Source organism: Ursus americanus, chromosome 18 (assembly GCF_024610735.1).
Source record: "Ursus americanus isolate L20-20 chromosome 18, mUrsAme1.1.p, whole genome shotgun sequence".
NCBI classification, from domain to species: Eukaryota; Metazoa; Chordata; class Mammalia; order Carnivora; family Ursidae; genus Ursus; species Ursus americanus.
In genome coordinates, this window is record NC_142144.1 from 23,426,101 (window position 1) to 23,453,273 (window position 27,173).

General features: G+C 41.2%; 1 protein-coding gene across 5 annotated transcripts in view; it reads left to right on the top strand.

The window, feature by feature from the left end:
• Positions 1-43: 43 nt before the first annotated feature.
• The window catches only part of ELP1 (elongator acetyltransferase complex subunit 1), a 58,666-nt gene continuing 31,536 nt past the window's right edge, over positions 44-27,173 (top strand). The window contains exons 1-22 of one of the 5 annotated variants that reach the window (XM_045780726.2): positions 44-422; positions 3,933-4,095; positions 4,984-5,136; positions 5,373-5,454; positions 6,198-6,278; positions 9,570-9,655; positions 10,978-11,074; positions 11,388-11,478; positions 12,725-12,848; positions 13,771-13,864; positions 16,166-16,396; positions 17,448-17,618; positions 18,426-18,525; positions 20,156-20,338; positions 22,614-22,720; positions 23,031-23,134; positions 23,834-23,887; positions 23,973-24,078; positions 25,362-25,477; positions 25,843-25,916; positions 26,667-26,745; positions 26,843-26,922. In XM_045780726.2, coding sequence (XP_045636682.2) covers positions 3,946-4,095; positions 4,984-5,136; positions 5,373-5,454; positions 6,198-6,278; positions 9,570-9,655; positions 10,978-11,074; positions 11,388-11,478; positions 12,725-12,848; positions 13,771-13,864; positions 16,166-16,396; positions 17,448-17,618; positions 18,426-18,525; positions 20,156-20,338; positions 22,614-22,720; positions 23,031-23,134; positions 23,834-23,887; positions 23,973-24,078; positions 25,362-25,477; positions 25,843-25,916; positions 26,667-26,745; positions 26,843-26,922 — 2,363 coding nt within the window. In that variant the 5' untranslated portion in view covers positions 44-422; positions 3,933-3,945. The remainder of the gene's footprint in view (positions 423-3,932; positions 4,096-4,983; positions 5,137-5,372; positions 5,455-6,197; positions 6,279-9,569; positions 9,656-10,977; positions 11,075-11,387; positions 11,479-12,724; positions 12,849-13,770; positions 13,865-16,165; positions 16,397-17,447; positions 17,619-18,425; positions 18,526-20,155; positions 20,339-22,613; positions 22,721-23,030; positions 23,135-23,833; positions 23,888-23,972; positions 24,079-25,361; positions 25,478-25,842; positions 25,917-26,666; positions 26,746-26,842; positions 26,923-27,173) is intronic. The other 4 variants (XM_045780727.2, XM_045780724.2, XM_045780725.2 and 1 more) reach the window with 4 other exon arrangements.

Below are 27,173 nucleotides of genomic sequence, written 5' to 3' on the forward strand. Positions count from 1 at the left end.
CTCCGACTCCGCCAGCGGAGCTTCTAGCACTGTGTTTTGGAGTCCGACGTCAAAGCGGGGATCCAATACTATAGGTTAGGAGGGACAGGAGCGGAGGGGCAGCGACGCTCCCCACCTCTAGCTTGCCCGGGCCCTGGAGAAGGCCGGCCACGCCCCCTCCGCCTCGTGACGTCACTCCCGCGCCGCTGGGCGCGTGTCTCACCTACTTCGCTTGCTCTTCGCGGTCTCACTGCCGTGCTTCAGCTCCTACTCCCTGTGGACGAGCTCCTGGGCGGCCCCGTGCGCGTCCCAAAAGCTGGAGAGTCGCGGACGGAGAGAGGTGTGTGTGCAGCCTCGCGCGGGCTCTGGAAGGCCCGCTGCGCGTGGCGGGTGAGGCGAGGGTGGACGCACCGGTGTTTGCGGGTCCTCGGAGCTCATCGCAGGTGAGCGTTCGAACGACTCCCTCGGGGTGGAGGGCATGGAATCGGCTCTGTGCTCTGGATGTCCTGACTGAGGGGATCCTTGAGCGTGCAACCTCTGCCTGCTGCGGGAGGCCCGGGAGTGGAGTGCGGCGTGACTACCTCTGCCCTCGAGCCTTAAGTTCTCTTTCTGCAGACATGGCATCTGCTCCATCCGGGGGCTCTGCGCTGCATGCTGAGGACGACGTGTTGCTTCCCTGGCTGCACATTTACCCAGCCTCTGAATTCTTGCAGGAGTGGATAGTACCGCTGAACCAATCAATGTGCGACTGCTATTAGTGGATTGGATGAGTGTTTCGCGTTGCTTCTCGCATCTAGAGATGCGTGCTTCTCCATCTAATGTATATTATATGGCTCTCTCTCCCTTTAAGTTGTGACCTTCGTGTGGGCAGTGACAGAGGCCTCTCTTGTCTTCAGATCCTAGCACTTACTAAGTGCTCAGTAGGTGTTTCATGTGGGCCACGGACCGGGTCGTAGGATCGATTAGACATTGCAAAGGATTGAAACTATATATTGACAGCGATGGAACTAACCAGTAAATGAATAGGTTAATATGAAATGTGAGCAAAAAGAAGGGAAAGACCGTTTTCAGCTTGGGGGACAGGGAGAGTAGAAGAGATGCCATGTCCTCAAATAGAAACTCATTTGAATAGGAGAATAGCAGTACTTCGTTTTCCAGGCTATGTGTGTTGTGCTTATGAGACATCCTTGTGATAACGACAGGAGGTTGAAATGTGGATTTGTTCACTTTGGGGAGAGTTGGGGCTAGACATGTAGATCTAATCAGCATATCAGTGAGCTGCCTGATAACTTGTAGTGGTGGACATGCTAATTAGCGAAGAGGAGCAAGGGTGGAGGAGTTGCCAGAAATTTCAGAGAGGATACAGACTTGATCTGTAGTATGAAGAGATCTATGGCACAATTAAGGGCTGGGAAAAGAGTAATCGAGGGTGAGAGAGTTGGGGATTGCCGATGTAAAAGAAAGGGTACTAATAAGTTGAGGTCCTGGGGGAGTGTGAAGGATACCACTTCCCTAGCCTTGAAAAGGAGTGGGGACACTTCTGAGAAGATAAGGGAATAAGGACGTGGGTGTGAAAAGTTAGAGAAGTTCCTTTTGAGCTCGGAAGGGTTGGAATGGGGGAGATAAATGATGAGCTCATCTTTGTCAGTGATTTTGGAAGCTCTGTGACTTGAGAACACCAGTTGTTTGCTGTGTTGGTCAGTCAGGGTCCAATCAGGAAAGTAGAAACCACACAAAATGTCAACAGAATTTAATATGAAGAATTGGGTAAGTAGCTATTAGAGGAATAAAAACGAAAGGGAGCAGTGAGGTAATGTAAAAGGTAAACTGATGGAAGTAGCTATAATACTGAGTTTAGAGCTTGGGTTCAAAACAAGGGAAGATGGCGTTTGCATGACCTAATCTTGGAGGAGAGGCACTATTAAAGCTGGGACTCACACTTCTGGTGTTGAGGACTCTGGAATTCAGAGGAGTCGTCCCACGCTCTGGATTTCAGTGCCTGGAGAGAGACTGCCTGGGTAGTACTAGTATCTGTTGGGGTGGGGTTGATGAGGTTGGTCCTGGAAGTGCTAGGGACTGGGACCATGGGCCCCTTCAAGAATGGAGGCCAATTGCTGGGATGACAATGACTGTCGTATCAAGAGAGTCCTCAGCTCCTTCTGTCTTTATCCTCCAAATTCTTATCCTGGGGTCCTTGGACTCCAGGGCTCCACAGGTTGTTGGTTAATGGAATCTAAGTTCACAGGGAGAGATATGAAGACATTTTGATGATCTGATAATGGCAACAGTACTAGCATGATTATTATTAGATAAACTAGCATAAAAGACAGGAGACTCTACACATAGGACCTCAGTTGCCTGTCTGTTCTCTTTTCTTGCTCCTCTGTTACTTGCTTACTCCCTTCTAGTCAGAAAATCTCTCATCTCAAATCTACCCATCCTTTCAGATCTGTGTCACTGGTCGTCTGTATGTTTAAAGATGAAAGATAGGTGATTTTTATATTCCTTAAAAAACCCAAGTTTTCTGTGTAGAATTAGATCTAAATTAAAAACGTGCATGGTATAATATAGGTTCAAATAATTTCCAGAAGTTCTTGAATATGAATGTCACCAAAGCTTACAAAACCATTGTTGGCCTTGATTTTCTTCCTCACTCCCACCATGTATGATCTTGCCTTCCTCTTAATCCACATTACATCTTGTATTTTTATATTACACTTACCACTCTGTGCAGTGGTAGGATGAGGATTAACTAATTTTATTTTTACATTGTCATGTGTATGAAATGGAAGATGAGAGAATTCACCTTGGATGAAGGTGATAATAAGGCCATTGTGTTCTATATATTTGCCACCCCTACCATAAGTTAAGGACTTCTAATTATAAACTTCAGAGGGATCTGAGTATAAATATCCAGCACATTAACATTAATTTTTTTTCTTAGCTAATGTTATGCTTTAAAGCAAGTCTGATTTGGCCAGACCAAAGTAGGTTTCCTATTTATCATCCTATGTCACCTTTTCTATTGTACTGGTAAAAACCAGGCCAGGAAAGCAGAATTATGTGACGTAGTTTTATCAAGTTGTCAGGCTCCTCAGATGTTGGTCATCATTTTGAGGTAAATGGTATAATTTCACAGTGTCTTTATTTTCTCCCTGAGAATAGTAAATACTTTTATTTCTATCTTTAATTTCAGTATTTATTTTTTATTTTTATTTTTTTTAAAGATTTTATTTATTTATTCGACAGAGATAGAGACAGCCAGCGAGAGAGGGAACACAAGCAGGGGGAGTGGGAGAGGAAGAAGCAGGCTCCTAGCAGAAGAGCCTCACGTGGGGCCCGATCCCATATCGCCGGGATCACGCCCTGAGCCGAAGGCAGACGCTTAACCGCTGTGCCACCCAGGCGCCCCCAGTATTTATTTTTTAAATGAACATATAAAGCCAGTTTACAAATAAATTTATCTGGTGATATTAAAGCTATTTTATTCTAGATTTTCTTTAACTGACTGTGTGTATGTGTGTGTGCGCGTATGTTTTTTTTAATATGATTTTATAAGTTTCAGGTTATAAAGATACTCCTACTTGCAAAAATAAAATGTTTTCCTATTTATTTTGATCTTCAGCTTTCCTGAGGAATAACTGATGTTAAATCTTTTTGAAGAAAAAATTCTGAAGTTGAGGCTCTTGCCTCTCCCAAAGAGAAGGAACTTAAAGTAGATTTCAGAGCCTCAGTTTGTAGACCATAGATAAACGCTCTGAGTTGGTGAGGTTGCTACCACACATCCCTGTGTGGGTTCAGATTAGGTCTTTTTCTTTTTTTCTTGGTTATTCTAACTATCACATCCCTGCCCCTGAATCATTTTGCTTCTATAAGTGTCATTTTTCACTGGTAAGCTATTCCTTTCTCTCAGAGCAATTCTTCATCAAGGGATATTTGTACTTTTCTTTCAGGTGTTGCTTCATCATGAGAAATCTGAAGTTATTTCGGACCCTGGAGTTCAGGGATATTCAGGCTCCAGGGAAACCTCAGTGCTTCTCTCTCCGAACCGAACAGAGGACAGTGCTCATTGGCTCAGATCATGGACTGATAGAAATAGACCCTGTTGCAAGAGAAGTAAGTTAGTGATGGAGAATGCTAGCACTTGCAGGACCCTCGGCTTATCTTGTTACAAACCTGCTTCCCCCAGATAGGCTTTAGTTTGAATCTTACTGATTTCACATATCTTCCTAAATGAACATTCCCTTTGCTTTATATTGGTGTCATATTAGGCATTACTTAAATAGTAACCTACCCTTAACTCTGCTTCTGCTTGAAATGTAAGTTGGCAAAATTCTGACTTTATATTTCGTGTGGGTGCCCTATTTTTTACCCTTTCCTTCGTGTAAAGAACAGTGGATCTCAACTGGGAATGCAAACGAAAATTGCCTGTAGAGCTTTTTAAAATTGTGTTTCAGCCTCCATCCTGTGCCAACTAAATCAGAATCTTCACTGATGGATCCTGAGTGTGTTTGTGTATATATATAAATACGTGTGTATGCTCGTATATACATACACGTATATATGCATATATATGTATACGTGTATGTATGTATACACATACTTAAAAAATCTTTGAGTTGATTCTGAGGTATTGCTTTAATTATATTTTGCTACTAATGTATTTTAGGTGATTACATTCTTAGTTTTTTTCTACCATACTATAGATATTTTAGAAAACCATAGTTATTAGCTTCATGTTTTATTGGGCTTTTTTTAAAGAGACCACGCTTCTTGCTTTTGTTTAGTACTTGCTTGGCAAAAAGGGCCCATTAACTTTTTTTTTTTTTTTAATTAAAGACAGTAGTGTTGCGATATTTCTCAAATGAAAGTTTGGATTTTAATCTAGGAAAAATTGAAAACTTTTATATTAGAAAAGAAGCATTAATTTGTTTTTGGAAATGTAATGAATTGATCTTAAAAATAGATTGGCCTAATTTGTTTATGTGTTTGTTTTGGTGAAAGGTGAAAAATGAAATTTCGTTAGTGGCTGAAGGCTTTCTTCCAGAGGATGGAAGTGGCTGCATTGTTGGTATTCAGGACTTGCTGGATCAGGAGTCTGTGTGTGTGGCCACAGCCTCCGGAGACGTCATACTTTGCAATCTCAGCACATGCCAGGTAAGTGGAGGAGTCCAGTGAGGAGGAACTCTCAAGCATCCTCAAATAAGTCATGTGTTTTGTGTAGAAGCTTAAAAAAATCAGGAGCTAATGCTTAAATATTACATTTAAGCATTTTGCAAATTAGAGTCTTTGCATTATGTGTTTCTTTACAAAAAGTTGTTGGCATGGCTTTAGCTGTATTTCAGCTGTACTTTAGCTGTATTTCAAAAACTCACCTTTGTCTCCTGATGCAGCTGGAATGTGTTGGGAGTGTAGCCAGTGGTATCTCTGTCATGAGTTGGAGTCCTGACCAAGAGCTGGTGCTCCTCGCCACAGGTAAGCTTGTCACTGTCTCTCACTGTGGCTTTTATAAAACATGACTCCTAATATCTTAAAGACTTAAATTTTGGGGGGTTTATTCAAAAAATATCTTTGAACAATGATACCAGCATTATAATCTAAAGGGAATGTGCTCTTTTTGACTTAAGTTTCCGCGCTTAATACATTGTTTTAAGAAGTTATTTCATATTACTGTTTTGATTTTTAGAAATGGGAAACGGAGTCATAAAACTTGGAGAATCTACAAGGTCCACAGTTGTAGTTAAAAATGTTAGCAATATTTAACCTCCTCAGAAAGAAGAGTCACTATAAATGTATTCTAAAGACTGCGCTCTTACCTCTTTTCGGAGCTCTCATGAGCTCTTTAAAACTACTTTTTTTCCTGTAAGTCTCTTCATTCCAGATAAGTTTCTGTAAGCTGGCACCCCTGATAAGGTATGTGGTGGAAGAGATACCTCGGTGAAGTGTTGAAGTTAGTGGAGGGGGGCTAGGTAGATTTTTGTGTTAGCTTTACGTACATAAATGATTGAGTATAAGCACCAGGTAACTTAGCTGGTCGAAGTTTTTTCTTTCTTTCTTTTTTCAAATGAAAGTCAAAATATTTAGAATGAATTATGTGTTCCCTGTTCGGACTCTAAACTCCTCCACTCCAGCTCTGTAGCTTCCAGTGTTGTAGATACTTACGAAATAGCAAATTTGTTACATGAAAGCAAAATCGTTCTTGTTTGTGCCCACCCAAGGTCAACAGACCCTAGTTATGATGACAAAAGACTTTGAACCAATCATGGAACAGCAGATCCACCAGGATGATTTTGGTGAAGGTGAGTATAGCTTTGTTTGAAACATTTTGTGATCTGAAGTTCCTCTCAGGTTTGATCATTTTCGTGTACACTAATAGTCACATCATAAACCCAAAGAATTATGAAACATGAAGCCTCGTGCATTAAATGTCTGATAAGCCTGTTGCTTTAGCCCATTCCAGACTTTAGTAAAAGGCATACCTCTGGTGCCTCTCCAAGTCTGAGAACTCACTTTGCCAGTAACCTGGGGACAGAAGTCTGCTTAATGTCACCTACATAGTTGTTGCCCAAACCTCAGGACAGGCTTAGGCTGGGACTTCAATGAAAGGAACTGTGCTAGCTGAAATAAAGAGAGCATTTCTGGGGTACAGTTTTGGGGCAAAAACAAGAGAGGTGGGGTAGAAGGCTGATTTTTAGTTCCTGCTGATTAGACCTGACTCTGCGTTTTCATGGGAACCATCGGATTGTTCTCTTGCTAAGATCTAGTTGAGGTGATTTGGGCCTTGAAGCTGTGGGAGTATTGAAAGGGAGAAGAGGGGAGATGTTTATTGTGTGTACGAAGCTCTGACCAACAAGGGGGCACCAGATAGATGGCCTGATTGAGGAGAGGGATGGGGGCAGAAGGGATTTTAACTTTTGCTGATTCCTGACCTCATGCCTTCTTGTTCTGCCAACTCTCAGAAATCATTTAGAAAGTTGCTGCTCATTTATTCATTCAAAAATAATTTATTCAGAAATGATTTTGAGTAGGTACTGTGAACACAGTAGTGTGTTTGGTGCTGTGGATAATTCAGCTTTTCCTCTGAGGAGTCCCATAATAACCTGATGTGCAGGTGTTAGGGTAGCATGAGGGCAGGAAGGGAGCCACAGAGAGGGAAGACTTCTCAGAGGAGGCTGGCGTGAGCTGAGTCTTGGCCGGGCTAATTGGTGTTGGGTCGGGGAGGGTTAAGGGTGGTGGAGTGGTCTAAGCAATGGAGTTAGTCCATTCCGAGGCACAGATGCTTCATGGACCAGTCATGGCTTGTTCAGGCCGCTGTGAGTACGTCTGTACTGGTGCTAACAGGACAGGAGTGTGGCTTGAAATAAACAGGATAGATTTTGATTTGAGTTTGGTAGGGAATTTGGCTATACAAATGACCAGTTGTTAAAGGTTTTGATGATGCAAGATTGATTGGTTGATGAGTGGAGAGGGAAGAGACTGGAGGCAGGGTGATCAGATAGGAGGGCTACAGGAATCCAGATAAGGAAGGTCAGTGTGGGGCTAAAAGAGGGAATGAATTCAGGAAACATTTGATTCTCAGTAAGGAGGGTAATACCTTTTTGGAATTGGAATTATCTGAGAAATGTTTTTGGAATAGTTTGCATGGTCCCCTGCCATTCTAGCCAGTTTGAGAAATAGCAGTTTAGAAAGTGAAATAAATGGGCTTGGGTATGTAAGGTGAGGAAGAAAGAGTTCAGTGGGACTCTGGTCAGAAGCTCAGGTGATGGGAATATAGATGCCAGTAACTGAGAGGGAAGGTGGGGAAGTGCTGGGTTGTAAGCGGTAGGTGGTGAGTTCTGTTCTGGGTTTGTGAAGGACCATATGGGATCACCACGTGGAGTAGTCAGGTATAAGGAGCTGAAGCTCAGGATAGGCCACACCTGTGGATTGGGAGTCAATGGCATGGAGGGAATCTTTCCAATCTTGGGAGGAGGCGAACTTGCTCAGGAGCAGGTGGTGGATTTCCTGGGCAGGCTCAGGTGGGAATTCCTGGGCATCCATTTTTGAGGACAGTCATAGAAGTAACCAGCACACCTTTGGATGGGAAAGTCCACGGGGCCTGGCTAATCCCAGTAACTTTTTCAGAAGAAGCTTACAGAATATAAGTCAAGGGAATAGGGGTCCAAGTTAGGGTCTTAGGTCTTAGACATGTGTTTGTCAGTACAAAAAAATCACTCCATGGAGTTGTGAATAGGTATTTTTCCTCTAACCTAGGGGTTGACAAACTTGTTCTGTGAGGGGCTTGATAGCAGTTATTTTCAGCTTTGCAGGCCACTTAGCCTCTGTTGTAGTTACTCACCTCTGCTGTTGCAGTGTTAAAGCAATTATAGATAATACATAGGGAATGAGCATGTCTGTGTTCCAATAAAATTTTGTTGTTTTTGTTTTGTTTTTAGATTTAGTTTATTTATTTGATAGAGTGCACGCACAAGCATGGGGAGTGGCAGAGGGAGAGGGAGAAGCAGGCTCCCCACTGAGCAGGGAGCCCAACGTGGGGCTCGATCCCAAGACCCTCAGATCATGACCTGAGCTGAAGGCAGATGCTTAACTGACTGAGCTACCTACCTGCCCCAATAAAACTTTATTTGTACATGCAGACACATGCTGTGGTTTGCTGATCCCTGATCCCATTGGAAAAGTTCTCTTGCTTCATTCCTTGGTCCTTTACGTCTCTCTGGAAGGTTTCAGAAGCACAAAGGTGTGTGCTGGGGTAGGCGTTGCTGTTCATAGACAGCTGCAGGTGTGCTTTGAGGTATTACAGTACTCACCTGGACCCCTGTGAAGCAGACAGGAAATGGTCATGCTGACCCATAATATATAGAAATTATGAAGAGCCCCGCTTCATCAGAATCAATGGCAGGAGGGAAGTATTGGGTTTGGGATCTGGCCAATGCCTTCAGAGACGGCTGTAGTACCTGTTGCCGGTGGCTGCCTAGTCCTCCTCCCGACAGGGGCTGCATTATTTCAGCATCTCTGGTTTCGTATTTTATGCAAGAGAAACATTTATGATTTAGAGAGAATCTCAGGCTAGAAGGCAGATACCCTTTGTTCTAATTTGGCCTCTGCCACTGGAGGGTCTCAGTCTCTGTCGGTGTGAGGAGTGAATTCCATAATCTACAGTTGCTTCCGCCACTGATAGAGGAGGTTGGATGCATTTAGTTGATTGAATGCTTATAATCAGAATTTTATTCCCAGCTCTCATCTTGAGTTTAATGTTCTTATCCATGGAGATGTCTTATAAATTCTTCATGTTTCATTCTTCTTACTTGCAAAGTGGGAATTGCTATCATCAAGGGAATTTAGAATATATAAGATGGCAGTAAAGTGCGTTCCCAAATAAGGCCATTTAAAATTCTTCAAAAATCATTGTTGTGTATAATATGGAATATTGGTTTTTCAAACATTGAGTGTTGGTCAATTTACTGAGAGGTCTCAGAGGACCCAAGTAATTGCCAGTGACTAACTTAATGAAGAACACAATGAAACTGCTTTTGTTTCATTTCATTTAGCTTATTGGTTGTCTTGCGTGTTCTCCGTCACTTGTTCCCTAGGCAAGTTTATCACTGTTGGATGGGGCAGGAAGGAGACGCAGTTCCATGGATCAGAAGGCCGACAAGCAGCCTTTCAGGTGCAGATGGTAAGATTGGTCTGATGGATACAGGACCTTGACCGGAACAAATAGAAGTTTTGCCGTCTACCGGGAACTCTAGGTGGCCTGTTAGAGGCTAATAATGGACAGAGTTGTTGTGCTTTAGTAAAACTGAAACCATGTCAAGCCCTCAGGGAATGAGTCAATCTAGAAAGACTTCTTTTTCCTTGCCAAGTTGCTTTGTAATTTCTTTTCAGTATAGAGAATAATTATAACCAATATTCAGTTTAAAAAATACATCATCACAGATAGAAATGAAGCATTTTCTGCATCCTTTCCTGGTACTCTTTCCTTCCTTCCTCCCCAGAGCTGCTGTCCTTCATTCATTGTTGATCATTTATATACATGTTTTCATGCTTTCCTACATACCTATATTAGATATTTTTTATGATTTTCCCCTTTGGACGAAACTGTGTTTTCCTTTTTTATGAATACCTTTTGAAGGTAGAACTATAGGAGTTATTGATAATGGATTAAATGTGGGGTGAGAGACAGAAATTGAGAATGATCCTCAGATTTGGGCTGAGCAGATTTTCCATCCCTAATGATTTCTCCTTCCGTGTAACTCGTCTGTCATCTCTTAACCCTTCGCTAGAGGTTTGTGTTCTCTGCTGTAGGGCAGTGTCATTGAGAATAGGTCTTGTTAGGCTGCCTGTGTATTCCCTCCCATGCAGAGTGTGGCCATTCTGCTGCACCCTATTACTGGAATGGGTGCTCGGGTGGTCTTTTGTTCCCCACCCCGCAGAGTCAGCCTCTGTCTTCAAGGCCTTCAGGATTGAGATGCAGGTGGTGCTGGAGACCTTTCTTCTTCCCATACTGCAGACCATAGAACTCCTCTGTATTTTCATCGTTACTACTGGCTTTACCGCCTCTGGTTTTCCCTGCCTACCTTCCTCTCATCTTCTTAACTCATCTGTGTACTGTTCTGAAGCTTACATAGTAATCAAAGAACCAGAACTCTACCCTCTGACATTTAGATAAACTAAACATTTATATCCTTATCCTAGTTACCTGGCAGATTCCTGAGCCATTTTATTTAATATCCAGATCTGCACCTCCTTTCCTCTGTTGCTGTGCTTGGAGACCATTTTTTTTAATGCTCCAAGACAGATTTTGTTTTGTTCTCTTTTTTGGATGGTTTCAGGGTCTAAGAGTCTTGCCTCTTAGAAGGGTTCCTGAGGATTCTGTATAGTTGGTTTTCTAGATAGCTTAAACCTCCTGTAAAAGATTTAACTTTAATAGCCTGGGGCTTGTTTGATTTGGGGCCATTTAAGTACTCCAGTAACATTTGTGTTTCTTCTCCTCTTTAGTACCAGTCGGCTTTGCCCTGGGATGACCATAGACCACAAGTGACATGGCGTGGTGATGGCCAATTTTTTGCTGTGAGTGTTGTTTGCCCAGAGACAGGTATGGAAATAAATTGCAGTTAAAGAAAAATTTATTTTATGAAGTTCAAGAAGGTTTTCTTCCTTTTGCTTTTTAAAATTATTCATACAAGGTTCTGTTTTAGATGTTAAATGAATTTAGAGCTAAGAACTGGAAGAATTCTTTGAGGCCATCTGGTCCAGCTTCCTACCTGTTGGGTACAAATTCTTAATAAGATAATCTGCTTGGCTTTGTAAAACCATGGCAGTTTTTATTAATGAGATGTTTGAATCGTTCTGACTTGACAACATTTTAAGATGTCTGTCTGTTTATTTTAACTCTGCCTGCTATGCAGGAGCTCGGAAGGTCAGAGTATGGAACCGAGAGTTTGCTTTGCAGTCAACCAGTGAGCCTGTGGCAGGACTGGGACCAGCTCTGGCTTGGAAGTGAGTGGGAGAAGAAACCTTGTAACTTCTTCCTCAGGGAATATCTAGGAACTCGGGTAGGGGTGGTGGTACCTGTTAAATACAGGTGTTTATATAACACAAAACGATACTAACTTCTCATTTGGCTATAAGCCTGTATGTTTCTCTTTCTACTTTTCCTGAAGTCTGAATTCAATTTGAATAGTGGATTCTGAGCTTCTTCACAGATGTCGTCATACCAAGGCCCACACATTTTACGGCTTATAGGGTGGGTCTGTATGAAGCCGTTGGGTGTAACAGAAAATGGTGCCCAGAAGGGAAGTCATAGTCTACAAAGCTCTGTGGGGCAGTGAGCTTTGGTGAAAACTAGGAAAAGGGCTCTCTTCTCTGCACAAGCTACAAGCTCTTAGACTGGAAGTTTCTGCTTGCTGAGGAACATGCAGGCTGGATTCAGGCTTGATTTACCTCCTGTCCAGTGTCTGTAGCTTCCCTGAGTAAAGATAGAAGAAACATCTCCTTCTCAGTAGCATCTGTTATATGCCAAACCCCTGGGTCTCTGGATTTTAGACATCATGTTTCCCACCAGTATTTGAGTGACAATTGAATGACAGAGCAAAGAGAGAAAGGTATTTAAATTAAAACCATAGAGACAAATATGAACAAGATGAGGTGCTTGGCATGTTTTAATTAGATGGAGAAGTCTTTTTTTTTTTTAAGATTTTTTTTTTTTTTAATTTATTTATTAGGGAGAGAGAGATCACAAGCAGGGCGGAAGGGTAGAGGGAGAGGCAGACTCCCTGCTGAGCAGAGAGCCTGATGCAGGGCTTGATCCCAGGACCCTGGGCAGACGCTTAACTGACTGAGCCATCCAGGTGCCCCTAGATTGAGAAGTCTTAAGAAATACTTATCTGAGCATGGAATAGTTGCTGAAGGCATATACTTAAAGGAGAAATACATTACTTTTTTATAGGATATTATATTTGGAATAGTTTTTAAAAAATTATTGTTTTATTTAAAAGTCGCACTGGTGCAGTCTAAATTTGTAAGTCTTTGTGGGCAAATGGAGTGTTTGCAAATTAGGAAGAGGCCCTTCTCTGGGCAGGTGTAGTCCCACACTAGACTGGAGAGCTTGCCAAGAGACATGTGGGATTTAAACCTCCCTTGGGTGGAGATTTTTTGTTGGAAAAATTGTTTCTCTGACTTGCGTCTTGTTCTTAGCCAGCTGGCTGCACTTCTGGATGTTCTAACGCTCAGGGTTTGCTTTAAGGCCCTCAGGTAGTTTGATTGCATCTACACAAGAGAAACCCAATCAGCAGGATATTGTGTTTTTTGAGAAAAATGGCCTTCTTCATGGACATTTTACACTTCCGTTTCTCAAAGATGAGGTTAAGGTAAGTGCCTGAGTTGTTTCCCCATCAAATTGAGAGGACTTCTCACAGTTATAGAGGCTTATATCTTATACGGGTATATAAAGAGAAGCTCTAGGGTAGACAATAATAAAAATAGTGGCTTCTTCTAACTGCATTGTTTTTGAAAGAGGCTTTTTTTAAAAGGATATTTTGCAAAGAAGAAATGGCATTCTTTCTTACACTAGGTAAAACACAGATAGAAGTCCTCGTTTGTATTGTTTGGCCAAAAGCATAATGCTTCCAATGGTAGATACTTTTTATTAATAACATTTAAACCTTAAGCCTCTTGTGTACCATTAGGATTTTTACTGGAGCAGAAACACCAAATGGTAAGCTTTAATTACGTAGACATAAACATAATTTAAAATTTTGTTACATGTAAATTAAAAATTGAAGATAAAAGTTGAGAGAAGAGTTTCATGAATTCCATGTCCTTCTTATTCACTTTCAACAGATGCCAACATTTTGTAGAGTTTCATCCAAGCACCATTTTCTAGCCTAAACACACACACATACGTTTTTATTTCCTGGGGTTTTAATTTTTAATACTCATTTCTAACAGGTAAGATAACATTTTTTTTATATGACGATAAAGTAATAATTCCTGAGTATCATCTAATACCTAGTCCACGTTCAGATTTCCCTGATTGTCTAAAAGTATCAACTTGCATTTGGTTAAGTATCTTAAATTTTTAAGCATAAGGCATTTTTTTAATGTTCCCTACATATAAAGACATATTATCTAGATTTGTTTAATGATTCTGTGGGTTCATAGTCTGTAGCCTGGGGATCAGCTCAAGTAGTGGGATTATTTGGTTTGTGAGGGCAGGGAATTCAGCTCTTGAAAAGATTTTGAAGTACATACATAGTGAAAAGCCGGTGACCCATCTTTTTTCCCTACTAGGTAAATGGCCTGCTCTGGAATGCAGATTCCACTGTGCTTGCAGTTTGGCTGGAAGATCTTCAGAGGGCAGAAAATTGCACTCTAAAAACCTATGGTAAGACAGCGCTGGTATCTCAACCTTATGCCACATAGAATGTAGTTGAAAGTAGTAGGCTATGGAGTTGCCTTTCTCCCTTCTACTTTGTCCTGTAGTAGAATCAGGGATAACTGAGGGGATTGGTGGGGATGAGGGACTGGTTTGGTTTTGATTATTTGTGGAGTTTAGTCATGTATCAGGGTTCTTTAGACAAATAGAATCAGGGCAGGCTGGCAGGTTGGAAGTTAAGAGTTGATGTTTCAGTCTTAAGTCTTAAATCTCTAAAGGCAGGCCTGCAGTCTGGAAACTCAGGCAGGTTCTGTGTTACAGTCTTGAGGAATTCCTTCTCTGGGAAACCTCAGTTTTTGCTCTTAAGGCTGTAAACTCCTCGCATGAGACCCACCCATGTAATGGAGGATAATCTTTTATATTTAAAGTCAATTGATTGTGAAGGGTAATGACATCTACAAAATAACCTTCCAGCAATATCTAGACTAGTGTTTGTTTAAACAGCTGGATGTCATAGCCTAGCCAAGTTGACATATAAAGTTAACCATCACAAGTCATCAGAGCTTTCTCTGCGTGGATGGAGGAAGTTTAACTGCAGGAAGTTAAAGTGCTAGCCAGGGGAAAACTGTAGCAGTGAAAGAGAAATGGCAGTAGCTACAAGTAAGACTCCACTCTATACCTTTTTATTGTAGATCAGATTGTAAATATGTGTTTTTCAGTGTATGTGTAGTATGTGAAGATATTAAAAATTAGAGAAGAAACAAAAGTTTTTCCATAATTCTATTGTTCAGTAATGAGCACTGTTAAAATTTTCTTGTCTTCCAGATTTTATGTGTATAAAACAGTATAGTTATGATCTCAGTTTTGTTAAGTATATGATACATGTAGATTTATGTCACAGACATGTTTCCATTTCAGGTACCCGTGGGCATCATTTTAAATTGCTGTGTAATACACATTTGTGCCACAGCTCATTAAATCTCCTGCTGTTAGGCACTTAAAGTTCTGTCATTTTTCATATCAACAGCAATGCACTGATTTTTGTTCATAAATCTTTTCACTTATTTTTAAGTGGCTTTTAAACTTTTTAATCAGTAGAACTTTTTCTTTGAAACGTTATTTAGAAGCTCCTTTATTTATTCATTCATTACATAATCCTTCTCAATGCTGGCTGCGCCTTTTGAAAAAAAATGCCATCCAGGCCTCATCTCAGAGTTGGATTCAGTGTTAGAATGGGGACTATACATCAGTGCTTAATTTAAAAAAAGTTCCCAGGTGATTGTTAACATGCAGCCAGAGTTTCGAACCACTGATTAGACAGGGTGTCAAGGGCTGGCACTGTGATATGCTCTGGGTAAAAGTGTGGCATAAGAACAGCCCGATCATCTGTCCTCACAGAGTGTGAGTACGTGGTCTTACTTAACAATGTACAGCTAGTAGAAGTGTTCTAATAAAGGTTGGTTTCGACATGATTAGGTCTTTTCCCCCCAGCTTTATTGAGATACAACACCATGTAAGCTTAAGATGTACATTGGGATGATTTGATACATGTATGTATTGTGACATGTTCACCCCAGTGAAGTTGGTTGACATCCTTCACTTCACATAATTCGCAATTTGCTTAATATGGCAAGAACATTTAAGACCTACTCTCATAGCAACTTTCAGGTGTACTATACAGGTTGTTAAACCGTAGTCACCATGCTGTTTATCAGATCCCCGGAACTTGAACTCAGAGTTTGTGCTCTTTGACCAACATCTCCCCCATTTCCTCCCCACCCCAGGATCAGGTCTTATTCTTTTAACAGATGTTGAAAGGGACGGTTGCTGATAAAGTGATTTTCCTTGGAGAGCTGAATCCTGCTTAATACCAGATCGCTCGGGACATAACTGTAGGGAAAGCGCCTGGGGGAAAAGAATCAGCATCTTAAGCCTCATATAGCATGGTGATACTCATCTCAAGCTCTCAGATTGAGCGTTTTCATACTTTAATCTAATTGCCTAATTTTCTTTGTAAATCTTTATGAAAAAACAACTCACTAAAGCACTGTCGTCCTAGTAATTTTCTGACCTCATGATCCTAAAGTTTGAAAGTAGAGACAACCTGAACATCTGTGCTTCTGGCCTTAGTTTGTCCCCGTGGGAAACTACTTCTTCTTGACTGTTACTATTGTTAATATTATTTGAATGAAGGGCCTGAGCAGGAAGGGTCGTTTGAAAAAGAAACAGTTGCCCCCATCCCCGTCCAGCAGGTGATGAGAAGTCTGGTCATCTGGCCTCTGACGGCCCTGCTTGCGTTTCCCCTTGCAGTGCAGCTCTGGACCGTGGGGAACTATCACTGGTATCTCAAGCAGAGTCTGCCCTTCAGCACCTGCGGGAAGAGCAAGCTCGTGTCTCTGACGTGGGACCCAGTGACCCCGTCCCGGCTGCACGTTCTCTGTCAGGGCTGGCATTACCTCTGCTACGACTGGCACTGGACGACGGACCGGAGCTCAGGAGAGAACTCCGGTGACATGGCAAATGTGGCTGTCATTGATGGAAGTAATGAGCTAGAAGGGGTGGCCATGAGCCTGTGCCTGCAGATATGGTGGTTTGACTAAAACTGGGGAATTTTGATTTGTGTGGTGCTTTGGTGGTTTGGTTTATTTTTACTTATTTCCTGTTTTGTTTGGATGGGGATGCCCTTAGTGGGGGCATGTACTCTCCTGAGAACCATAGTCCTTCCTCCTCACCCCTACCCCTGCTCCACCCCAATTCCATCTGTAGTCTTCACGAATTTACTTGTCTGGCCTTCGAAGATGTTGAAAATTTTGACTCTAGGTACAGAGGAAGATAGCAGTGGTCTTGTGGCATCGGGTATGCTAGCCTTACCTTTTTGCCCTATTGACATAGATTTGCATTGACACTGGCATCCCCCCACTTGGGTTGTTTTGCTTTTTGATGTAATACTTGTTAATTATATAATCTCTCCAAAATTTTCAAGTCACAGACATCTGTCTAGTGTGAGGATTGGTTGGTGTTTTTTGTTTGATGACGGGGAGGAAATTGGGGCAAGAAGTAGTCACCAGAAAAGACAGTTTACTTACTGCTGATAACATAAAGGAAAACTTGTTTCCAGGATTGTAATGTGCCATGGTGTGCTAATTTTGTTCTGTGTAGTAGTCCTAATACTGATTTTACAACAGCATGTTCTGTCCAGAGGACTTAATCAGGTATGTTTTATTACTAAAGACATGCATAGGGAAGTGGTTTAAGGATTTTCAAGGGAATCATTCCCTTGGTTCAGTCTGGCTTGGTTTCAGGCCTTGGTTTCAAGCTAGCACCCTTGGCCTTCTTGCCCATGTTCGCCAGAGTTGGACTGCTCTGGGCCGGGAGGTGACAGTAGCCAGATACAGAGCCCTGACACTTAATTTTCCCTATATGTTGTGTTTAAGCTTATTTATGATAAAAAAAAAAAAAACACCAAATATTTTTAGGAATTGCTATATATTTTCTACCCCCATCATTAGTTAATGGTACTGTGCTGTCAGATGCTTCATTTTACAAATTAAACATCCATGTATTAATCTCCTCTTCTCTCTCTCATACGCAGACAGGGTATTGGTGACAGTCTTCCGACAGGGTGTGGTTCCACCTCCCATGTGCACCTACCGACTGCTGCTCCCACACCCTGTGAATCAAGTCATGTTCTCTGCACACCCCCAAAAGAGTAATGACCTTGCAGTCCTAGATGCCAGTAACCAGATTTCTGTTTATAAATGTGGTATGTTCAAAAACTGTTACCAAGATGTTCTGAACCGAGTCCCTCCTGCACAAAAGCAAATTATAGTGTGGTGTTGCTTTAGCTCTAGTGTTTCTAAAAACCTTGAAGTTTGTAATTAGTATCATTATTACTATGATATCTAATTGACTTGTGGGGTTTTTTGGGGTGGGAGGGGGGTCTGATCCCATTCTGGCTTATAAAGAGCAATTCCTTTTGGTTTTTGAACTTGAAGAGTCAGTGATTTAAGAAAAACATTCATCCTGGAAGTAGCATAGTATCTTATTGCGTCTTTAACATGGTTTACAGTTCTCATTGCCTTTGCACACATTTCTAGTTGATCTCATAGCCTTCCTGGGAGCGGCGTCAGAGCTGTGTTTTTCTGTAGATGAGGGAAGAAAATGCCAGGGTGTTTGCAGTTTGCTCGAACAAGAACGGACGAGGATCTCAGCTTAGGTGTGCTAGCTTCTAATCCAGTTGTCCTTCTACCATCCCATTTCTGTCAGATTCTAGTTGCTTTCCTGATGTCCAGGAGAAGCTGAAATGTGTTTTCAATTGTGAGTTCTGTGATCATGTTGTAAATTATACTGGCACATGATACTGGCAGCCTTGTTTTCAAATTGTCCTGAATTCTCAGGCTGAAAGGCAGACAGAGATTTAAGAAAGAGGTTGAGATGTGATTGTTTCTGACCGCTTTATATCTAGAGTGGATTACATTCTAGAACCCATTAAATGCAGAATTCAGTACCCTTAGTATCAGGGAAAATGTGTGTAGTTTACTATGATAGTAACTGCATTTTTGTGTTCTAGGTGATAGTCCAAGTGTGGACCCTACAGTGAAGCTGGGAGCTGTGGGTGGAAATGGATTTAAAGTTTCTCTGAGAACACCTCATCTGGAAAAGAGATACAAGTAGGTTGTTCTTAATTACCTTGGACCTCTGGGAACAGCATTTAGTCCTAACTTCAGCCAGCTGTTACCATTCAGTGTCTGTTGCTGAGTGGAACACGAAGTAGATACAGTGGCTGCTGGGGAAGTCCGTTATCTGAGATCTGAGTGCCATGTGCTGATGGCAGTGGCGCCAAGCTGGTAGCTGGCTTAGAACCCATTTCCTCCAACAGCCCTTGGTTCTCCAGGGAAGACCACGTGGCAAAGGTGGAGGTGAGGGTGATAGAGCCAAGCTGCATTTGCTTGTGTACGTGAGGGGGTCTGTGTTGTTCACATATGGCTGAATGCAGTCTCTCTCCTGGTGGCATCCCATACTCCAGAACTTTGGGTTGCTGCGTTTTGAGTCTCTCAGGTTGGAAATCAGAATGTATTTTCCCATTGAAACGATATTATAAACGGGTATGAACGAGTACCTCAGGTACACTCTGAGTATTGTAAAATGACCCTGAAGCTAATTATTAATTATAATACCACTTCTGTGAGAATCCAGGATTTGATTCTATTCTATTTGATAAGCACATGTTCTCAATTACTGAACTCTGCCTCCTAAGAGCATTTATTTATAAATTAATAGGGACAGTAAACTGACTAAAATAAGTAACTGAATTTCATAAGTAATATGTTTCTTAAATATATGCAGTATGCTTAATAAACACGTATAAATTTTCAACCTGTGTATGATTTGGGGGCTGTCTGTATAATGCTTAGTCGTTTTCAAAGAACGTTTATGTGGGTTATTTCATCTCACGGAATTCAACCCACTGGAGGACAGACTTAAGGCAAACTAGGAAGCATGAGGCAATTTAGAATATAATTTGATTTTTAAAAAATTGATAGAAGGATAGCTCCCAGTCATTTAGGAGATTTCATGATGGACATGAATACTTATTTTGATCTTTGAAGAAGAGATCAGGTTAGGACCGGTGGAGACAGACTGGGAGCGTTGAGTGTGCTGGATGGAACGTGTTGGTGGGAACCGGAGGTGGGAATGCCCCCACATGGGGAAGAACGCAGTGGAGGGACTGAGTCCAGGGAGAGCTGGTTAAGTAGGAAGATCAGGGTAGTGACCCAGCTTCTTCAGTGCATGCAGAAGATTTGCCACTTAAACTAAAAGGCAGTAGAAGTAGCCATTACGGGTTCCTGCTTGAGGTGGCAAAAACGTGCTGTCCTCTGATGTATTAATGCTACAGGAGGCAGGTGTTAGAGGCCAGAGAAATCATCTCTGAAGCTAATTAGCCGTTTCGATGTGAGATGCTTAAAAATAACCTACTCTAGTGAGACCCACATATCTGCTGGAGCCTGGTTTGAATGCTGGTAAGTGGTGACAGTGGAAAACCTCTGGGGTTTGTTTCTGTAGGGCCTGGGGCAAGTGATTTTCTTGTGTAGTCAGTTTCCTGAAGTGTTCTCTTCAAATCTAAAGATCTCAGAATATAAGAAACCTAAATAGAAAAACATTCTGGCATTACCTCAGGTTTTGTCCCTCCAAATAATTAGGAGTTGACTATATACAAGGGAATTTATTCTTCGTTTAGGAAAATCTCAGTGACATTAGAGCTTTATTCATGTCTTGGATATTCTTCAATATTTAAAACAGAATTCAGTTTGAGAATGGTGAAGATCAAGAAGTAAACCCACTGAAGCTCAGCCTTCTCACCTGGATTCAAGAAGACGTTTTCCTGGCTGTAAGCCACGGTCAGTCCAGCGCACAGTCTGTCATTCACCATCTGACTGTGGCCCCTTCTGAGACGAATGACGAGCACGGACAGCTCAGCATTAGGTATCTCGACACTTCCCTGCGTTCCGTGTGCTCATAAGCAGGTGGAGTCACGCTTTTGTCTTTTCTGGGTATAGGACTCTTCTAGTGAGCAAGGTTGAGGGCATTAGCTTCCTTGTTAAACACACTTAGCAAGAGGGTTAAGTGTATTTTAAGTCATGTCAAAATACAAACCTAAAAATGCATCAGGAAGTGGTGGAACAGAGGACAAATACCAGTAGATGGGGTAAAACATTTTTAAGATGTGTTACAGTTTTTAATTCGGCATATACTTACATTCCAGCAGGGTAATTGTTAGCCCAAGAGAATTAGCCACAGTTACCCTTGTTAGTTACTAAACTCAGTGATGAGGTACAGGCACTTCGCTGGGTGAGGTGACTTCAGGAGGCTGCTTCTGGCTTCTCTGTGTTCTGTTTGGCGCTTGACTGCATGTGCTACTAGGCATCGTTTCTGTTTCTCTTTGCTAAAATTTCACTGCTCCCTGGCCCTGAGTTTTGCTTTGTTTCCAGACTGCGTGTTTGTCACAGGTTTCAAATAATGGATGCTGTTTTCTGTAACTCAAGCCCCGTTGTTCGGTAGATGGCTTTGTGTGGACAGCTCCGAGAAATCCTCAAGCTTCCAGTGTCAAAACTTGGCACATCAGGGGCGCCTGGGTGGCACAGCGGTTAAGCGTCTGCCTTCGGCTCAGGGCGTGATCCCGGCGTTATGGGATCGAGCCCCACATCAGGCTCCTCTGCTATGAGCCTGCCTCTTCCTCTCCCACTCCCCCTGCTTGTGTTCCCTCTCTCACTGGCTGTCTCTATCTCTGTTGAATAAATAAATAAAATCTTAAAAAAAAAAAAAAAACTTGGCACATTAACCAAAAGCTGATATTAATCCTCACACTCATTTGTAATTAAGGGTTTCCTATTTAGATTTCAATTCTGAAAACCCTTGCTGCAAAATTAGGAACTTCATTGTATACACAAAACCTGTTCTACTGTAGTTAACTCATTTTTGACTCATAGTGCTTCATGTTTTTACAAAGCTTTTTGTGAATATCCAGATGGATACAGGAAATGTTCTAGCTGTATGCAACACTCAAGTTAACCAGGAGCTTACTTGGTTTTTTTTAGATTTTTATTTATTTAGAAATACCTAACGTTAGAAATACCTAAGTTGTACACATTTCTGCTTCTCCAAATTTGAAATTCTTTATCATCAGCTTGTAGAAAGAAAAACTAGATCATCTCATTTGCTGTAAGGGAAAAGAGAAATCATTTAAAATATGTTTCTGCTGCTTTGACTTTTGTTTTTCAAAAAAAGGCTGTTTTGTTCATATTAAAATATTAATGTCTTTAGGGAATATAAAGTCCCTCAGTCAGCTTATGGCTTTAAAACCTAATATTTATTATAGCTTAAGTTTTGTAAAAGGTACTCTTTTCAGTGCTTTCCCTATGGTACCTCCTTTCTCATGCTACGTCTTTGAAGTAGATATTATTGGCGTCCTTGTTTTATAGCCAAGACCTCTCAGGCCAGAGCAGTTCAGTAACTTGCCTGACATGATGCAGGTAGAGCCTCGATCTAGACCCAGTCAGTTTCGCTCTGGAGTCTGTTCTCTTAACCTATTCGCAGATTGTTTATCCTCACAAAATTTGGGGCATTTTGAGTTTTTTTGTATATTGGCTAAAAACTCTTTGAGTAAATATTAGCATTGGCAACATTTGCTTTTATTGCTATCTCTTAATAGGTCTACTCTCTCTGTTCATTGACACAGGAAAAAAATGTGACAGTAACAGATTCCCCTCTTCTCATTAATGAAGACCCACCAATTTCCATGAATGAATGTGATAGCAATAAGAGATATTGAGTATGCTCATTTTCCTACAGACTCACTGCTCTATGTACTGCATTTTAAGGAGACAGAGATAATACTGTGCATATCTAATGAAGGCAGTAAGTTGTTATAAGTTGTATTAAGTTGCTGCCAGAGTGGGAGTGATGACCTCGCAGTGTAGACACCCAGCTTATTGGCATTGTGGAAAACAGTGTCATGTGACAGGTCATTACTTTGGCCTTCGGCTTACAGTATTTATCTGTCAGTGTGTATATATGTGCGTGTGTGTGTATATATTATGTGTATGTTGTATTGAAATAGGCCCTGCAGCCCAAAGGGAAATTGTTTATTTATTTTCCTCTTTCTGCAAAATAAGTGAAATGCTCTAGTTTTGAGAAAAGTGGTCTGTTCACACTCCCATTCCTGTTTTTTGTTTTTTTTTTAATCTGTTACTTTCATCAGTTCATCTGTGACAGTGGATGGAGTCATAATCAGTCTGTGTTGCAATTCCAAGACCAAGTCCGTAGCATTGCAGCTGGCTGGTGGCCAGATACTTAAGTACTTTTGGGGTGAGTATCAGAATGTTAGGAAAGCATGTTTATGACTTACATAAATGTTTAATTCTTGAGAATGTGTACTTGTGAGTTTCTTGTCAGTGCTACATTGATGGTTAGGTCTTTTAGCTGTCCTGGAAAACCCTAAGCTGTGGAGTGGAATTGGTAAGTGTATTCTGTAATGGACCAGAGTGTTCTAATGAGTTTCCAAAATATATTTGGAAAGTGACCCAAATTGTATGTTAAGTGTTTCAGCAAATGTTGATGTGACAGTTTTACAGTGAGCACACCAGCTTTTTGTAAACTTCATCTGCCCATCCTGCAGAGTCACCCTCTCTGGCTGTTGAACCATGGAAGAACCCCAGTGGATTTCCTGTTCGGTTTCCTTATCCATGCACACAGACGGAATTGGCCATGATTGGAGGAGAGGTAAGTGAACAGAAAACTTTACCACTTAGAACAGTAGCCCAGGTACTGCTGGCATTAGGTAAAGAATATGGACTTTGGAGGTAGACCTGGGTCTCCACTTCATCTCAGGGCAAGAGTGAGAAATTTCTGAGCTTCAGCTTCTTCATCCATGAATGGGATTAAGAGACTGTCCAGCATTTATGTAGTAGTTCGTTGATTCCTTTCCTTGGAGGTATAAATTAAAAGATAGAAAAACGCAGTTGGCAGACTTTTACCCTCCATTGTACAGATCATCAGAGTTAGTTTTATTTAAATACCATCTGGGGACAGCAGAAATGTAATCTTAAAAATAGTGTTCAGGAGTTTGCCATTGATCAAATACTGGAATGTCTGTAATTGTGGTGGGTGGTAGGATTCAGTGGTTACAGAACAAAATAGCCGACTAATCCCTGCTCTTCTGGAATTTGTAATCTATCAGTATAGATGTGATGATCCCCTCTGATGGGAGAATGAATGAAATGAACAGAATGTGGTGGAAGAGTGTTGAGGTGTTTGGTGGCTAATGAGAGGATGGTAGCTATGAGGATGGGTGTCCGTATTCAGTCTTGACATGGACTTAGATATGAAAGCACAGGGCAATAGTAGAACTATGTTGTAGAAAAATTAGGTTTAACTAGTTTGGTTAGAATTGTTTGTAATTTCAGTTTTGTTTCTTTGCAGGAATGTGTCCTTGGTCTGAGCGACAGGTGTCGCTTTTTTATCAATGACACTGAGGTAACTAGGCTTGGTTTGGTGCAGGATCCTTTTCAGTATTGACTCCCAAGTAATAAAGCTAACATTCCCCTTTGCCTTGTTGTAGATTGCTTCAAATATCACATCATTTGCAGTATATGCTGAATTTTTGTTGTTGACAACCCATTCCCATACCTGCCAGTGTTTCTGCTTGAGAGACGCTTCATTTAACAGTAAGTGTTCAGTGTGTAGAGTAGAAAATAGTCCCTCTTTTATTATCTTTTGTCCTTTGAAATCTTGATGATTTTTAAAGTTCACCACCTACTTTGGCTTTTGTCATAGAGTCCTAGACTATCAGAAAACCTTTACAGGCGCCTGGGTGGCTCAGTTAAGTGTCTGCCTTCAGCTCATGTCACAGTCCCAGGGTCCTGGGATGAAGCCCTGCATTGGACTCCCTGCTCAGTGGGGAGTCTGCTTCTCCCTCTCCTGCTCCCCCAGCGTGTTCTCTCTCCCTCTCTCTCTGTCAAATAAATAAATAAAATCTTTTTAAAAAGAAAAAAAATAGAGAAGAAAACCTTTAGAGTTCATGTACTTAGCCCCTAATTTCAACACAATATCTCAGTTCAATATTCTACACGAGTCAGCAAAGACTTCCAGAGAAGGAGGTCCTTCCTGGAGAACATTGTGAAATTAAACTTTTTCAGGATTATGTAACTAATCCAGTATATTACCTTGGGTTACCATGCAGATACAAACTGGCTCTAACTTCTTTGCAATCTTCCTTTGCTCACTGTGACCACCCTCCATAGTAGATCTGAAAGACTCCATCTTGTGGAGTCTGTGTCCATTTTTCCTTCAATTCCTCATGTCTCCTCCCCCCACCGTGTGTGTGTGTGTGTGTGTGTGTGTGTATTTTCCCTATTCTGGAAAACTCCACTTAATTGCCTTTGCTTCCAACTTGGAAACTAGCAATCTTTCACTGACGTGATTATAGTATACTGATAGTGCTAAGAAATAGAGAAACTGCATCCTGCCTGTGTTTTCTGAATCAGTTGAGAAGCTATGTGTGTGATTATGCATGAGGGCTCTGTGAGAAAGGGCAAGTTCCAGGGACAAGATTGTTTGTCAGAAAGGCTACTGGTCTTAAGGTTGAGTGGGAGAGGAAAGGGGTGTGGTCGTTAATTGCTTTCTTCTACTTTATTTTTATGGGTTTTGTTTTCTTTTCTTTTCTTTTTTTTTAAGATTCTATTTATTTGAGAGAGAGTGCATAAGTGGAGGGGAGGGGCAGAGGGAGAGGGAGAAGCAGACTCCCTGCTGAGCAGGGAGCCCGATGCAGGGCTCCATCCCAGGACCCTGGGATCATGACCTGAGCTGAAGGTAGACACTTCACTGACTGAGCCACCCAGGCGCCCCTGCTTTCTTCTGTTTTGAGTCCTATGTTCAGTTTCAACTGCAGTTAATGGAAAGTGGCTTGTCATGACAGTGATTCTTATGGCTTAGCCCATGGTGTCTTTAGCATTACATGCAGGTCTGAGCAGCAGCCATCTGTCTAAAGGGGAGTCTCTGCGGAAGGTGGAGAGGGGTTCACATATTGTCACTGTTGTGCCCCAGGACACAAAGCTTATATTACAGGTAAGCTGATTCTCTAAGCTGTGTTTCTGATTGTTGTTGGGCTGTCATTATGAAACAATTCTTGCAGATTTTATTTTACACCCTCTTACCATTTGTAACAATTTATTATAAGCCATTTCTTGCGAGGTTCTGCATTAGCTTTATACAAAGGAGTGTTCATACAGGCTGTGCCCAGCAAGGCTGGAAGGGAAGCTTCTCAGGGAAGTCAGAATAAATACTGAGCACAACTAGATTCTGCTGGAAGCGTGCTTGTTTTACAGGATCATGATTAATTCTGTATGGAGAGTTGAGTTAGGTGAAGTTGTGTATCCTGGGTATTTAAATTTTTTCTATTCAATTAAAAACATTATTCTGATTTATTTAAGATGCCAAGGGGAAACTTAGAAGTTGTTCATCATCGAGCTCTGGTTTTAGCTCAGATTCGGAAGTGGCTGGACAAGTAAGAACCATATATATGACTAGTTTGCTTGTTCTTATGACTTATATGTGAAGATAGTATGTATGCTATTAAAGTTTTTAAAACTTGAAAGTATGGATAACCTGTATTACACATGCCTTCAATCAGATTCTCAGAGGCTTTTTTTCCTCCTGCACTTTGATTTGTGTGTTTTATAGTCTGGTAAATATTCCTAGTAGAAAGAATCATGAAACACATCATACAAGAGAGGGTTTCCTAGCCTGGGGGGGAATCCATATGGGCTTTAGATGCTCTGTGAACCCAGGGAAATTGCACCAAACTTTGTCTGTGTGTATTTATTTGGGCAGAAGGCCTAAGGCTTTTGGCAGATAAACAGAGGAGCCTGTGACCCAAAAATGCCTGAGCCACTGTTGTGAAGGAGATGATCCATTGTCAGTTTATTTTGGGGAAACTTTGTATTAGAAAGATCTTCATTAGCATTTTGTTAAAAGAGAAAGTGGACCTAATTCTGTGATGATTTTCTGTTGTGTGTATATGGAGATACAGTCCTCAGACTGCCATGGTGACTAAGACCCGCCTTTTACAAAGGCAAGTGAATCTGGTGCCTGATTTTTCATTCTGTGAGTTGGGAGTAGAAATACAGTAGTAGTTGTTTGGCATTTGGACTATAATCTGATTACAGCTGGTTTGTATCATAATAATGGTGTTCGATCCAGAGAGTTTAGTTTTTGTAAAATGACCTTTCTATCTATTCTCTCTGCCTCTTCATAGACTGATGTTTAAAGAAGCATTTGAATGCATGAGAAAACTGAGAATTAATCTCAATCTGATTCATGACCATAACCCTAAGGTAACTTTCTAAATCTGATATTAACTCTAGCTTACCCAAGACCTGATCTGATGTGATTGGAACTAAAATTTTTTGTCCTTTTTTTTTTTTTGGGTAGGTGTTTCTTGAAAATGTGGACACCTTCATAAGACAGATAGATTCTGTAAATCATATTAATTTGTTTTTCACAGAATTGAAGTAAGTATTTTGAATAATTCACGAGTATCATATCCATAATTTATCTAGTTTAGGAAATGAAGCAGATAAATAGCTAGAGGAGAAAAATTAACTTTGTGTTTGGTTTTTTTTTTTATCACTATAACTCTCAGATGCCACCTGTAACAGATTTTTGCTCTTTTCCCTTCTTTTTAAAAACAGCCTATTTAAAACTGAGACTTGAAAGCATGTCATTTAGAATTATAATTGACTATTTTTAGGTGTACATGTAA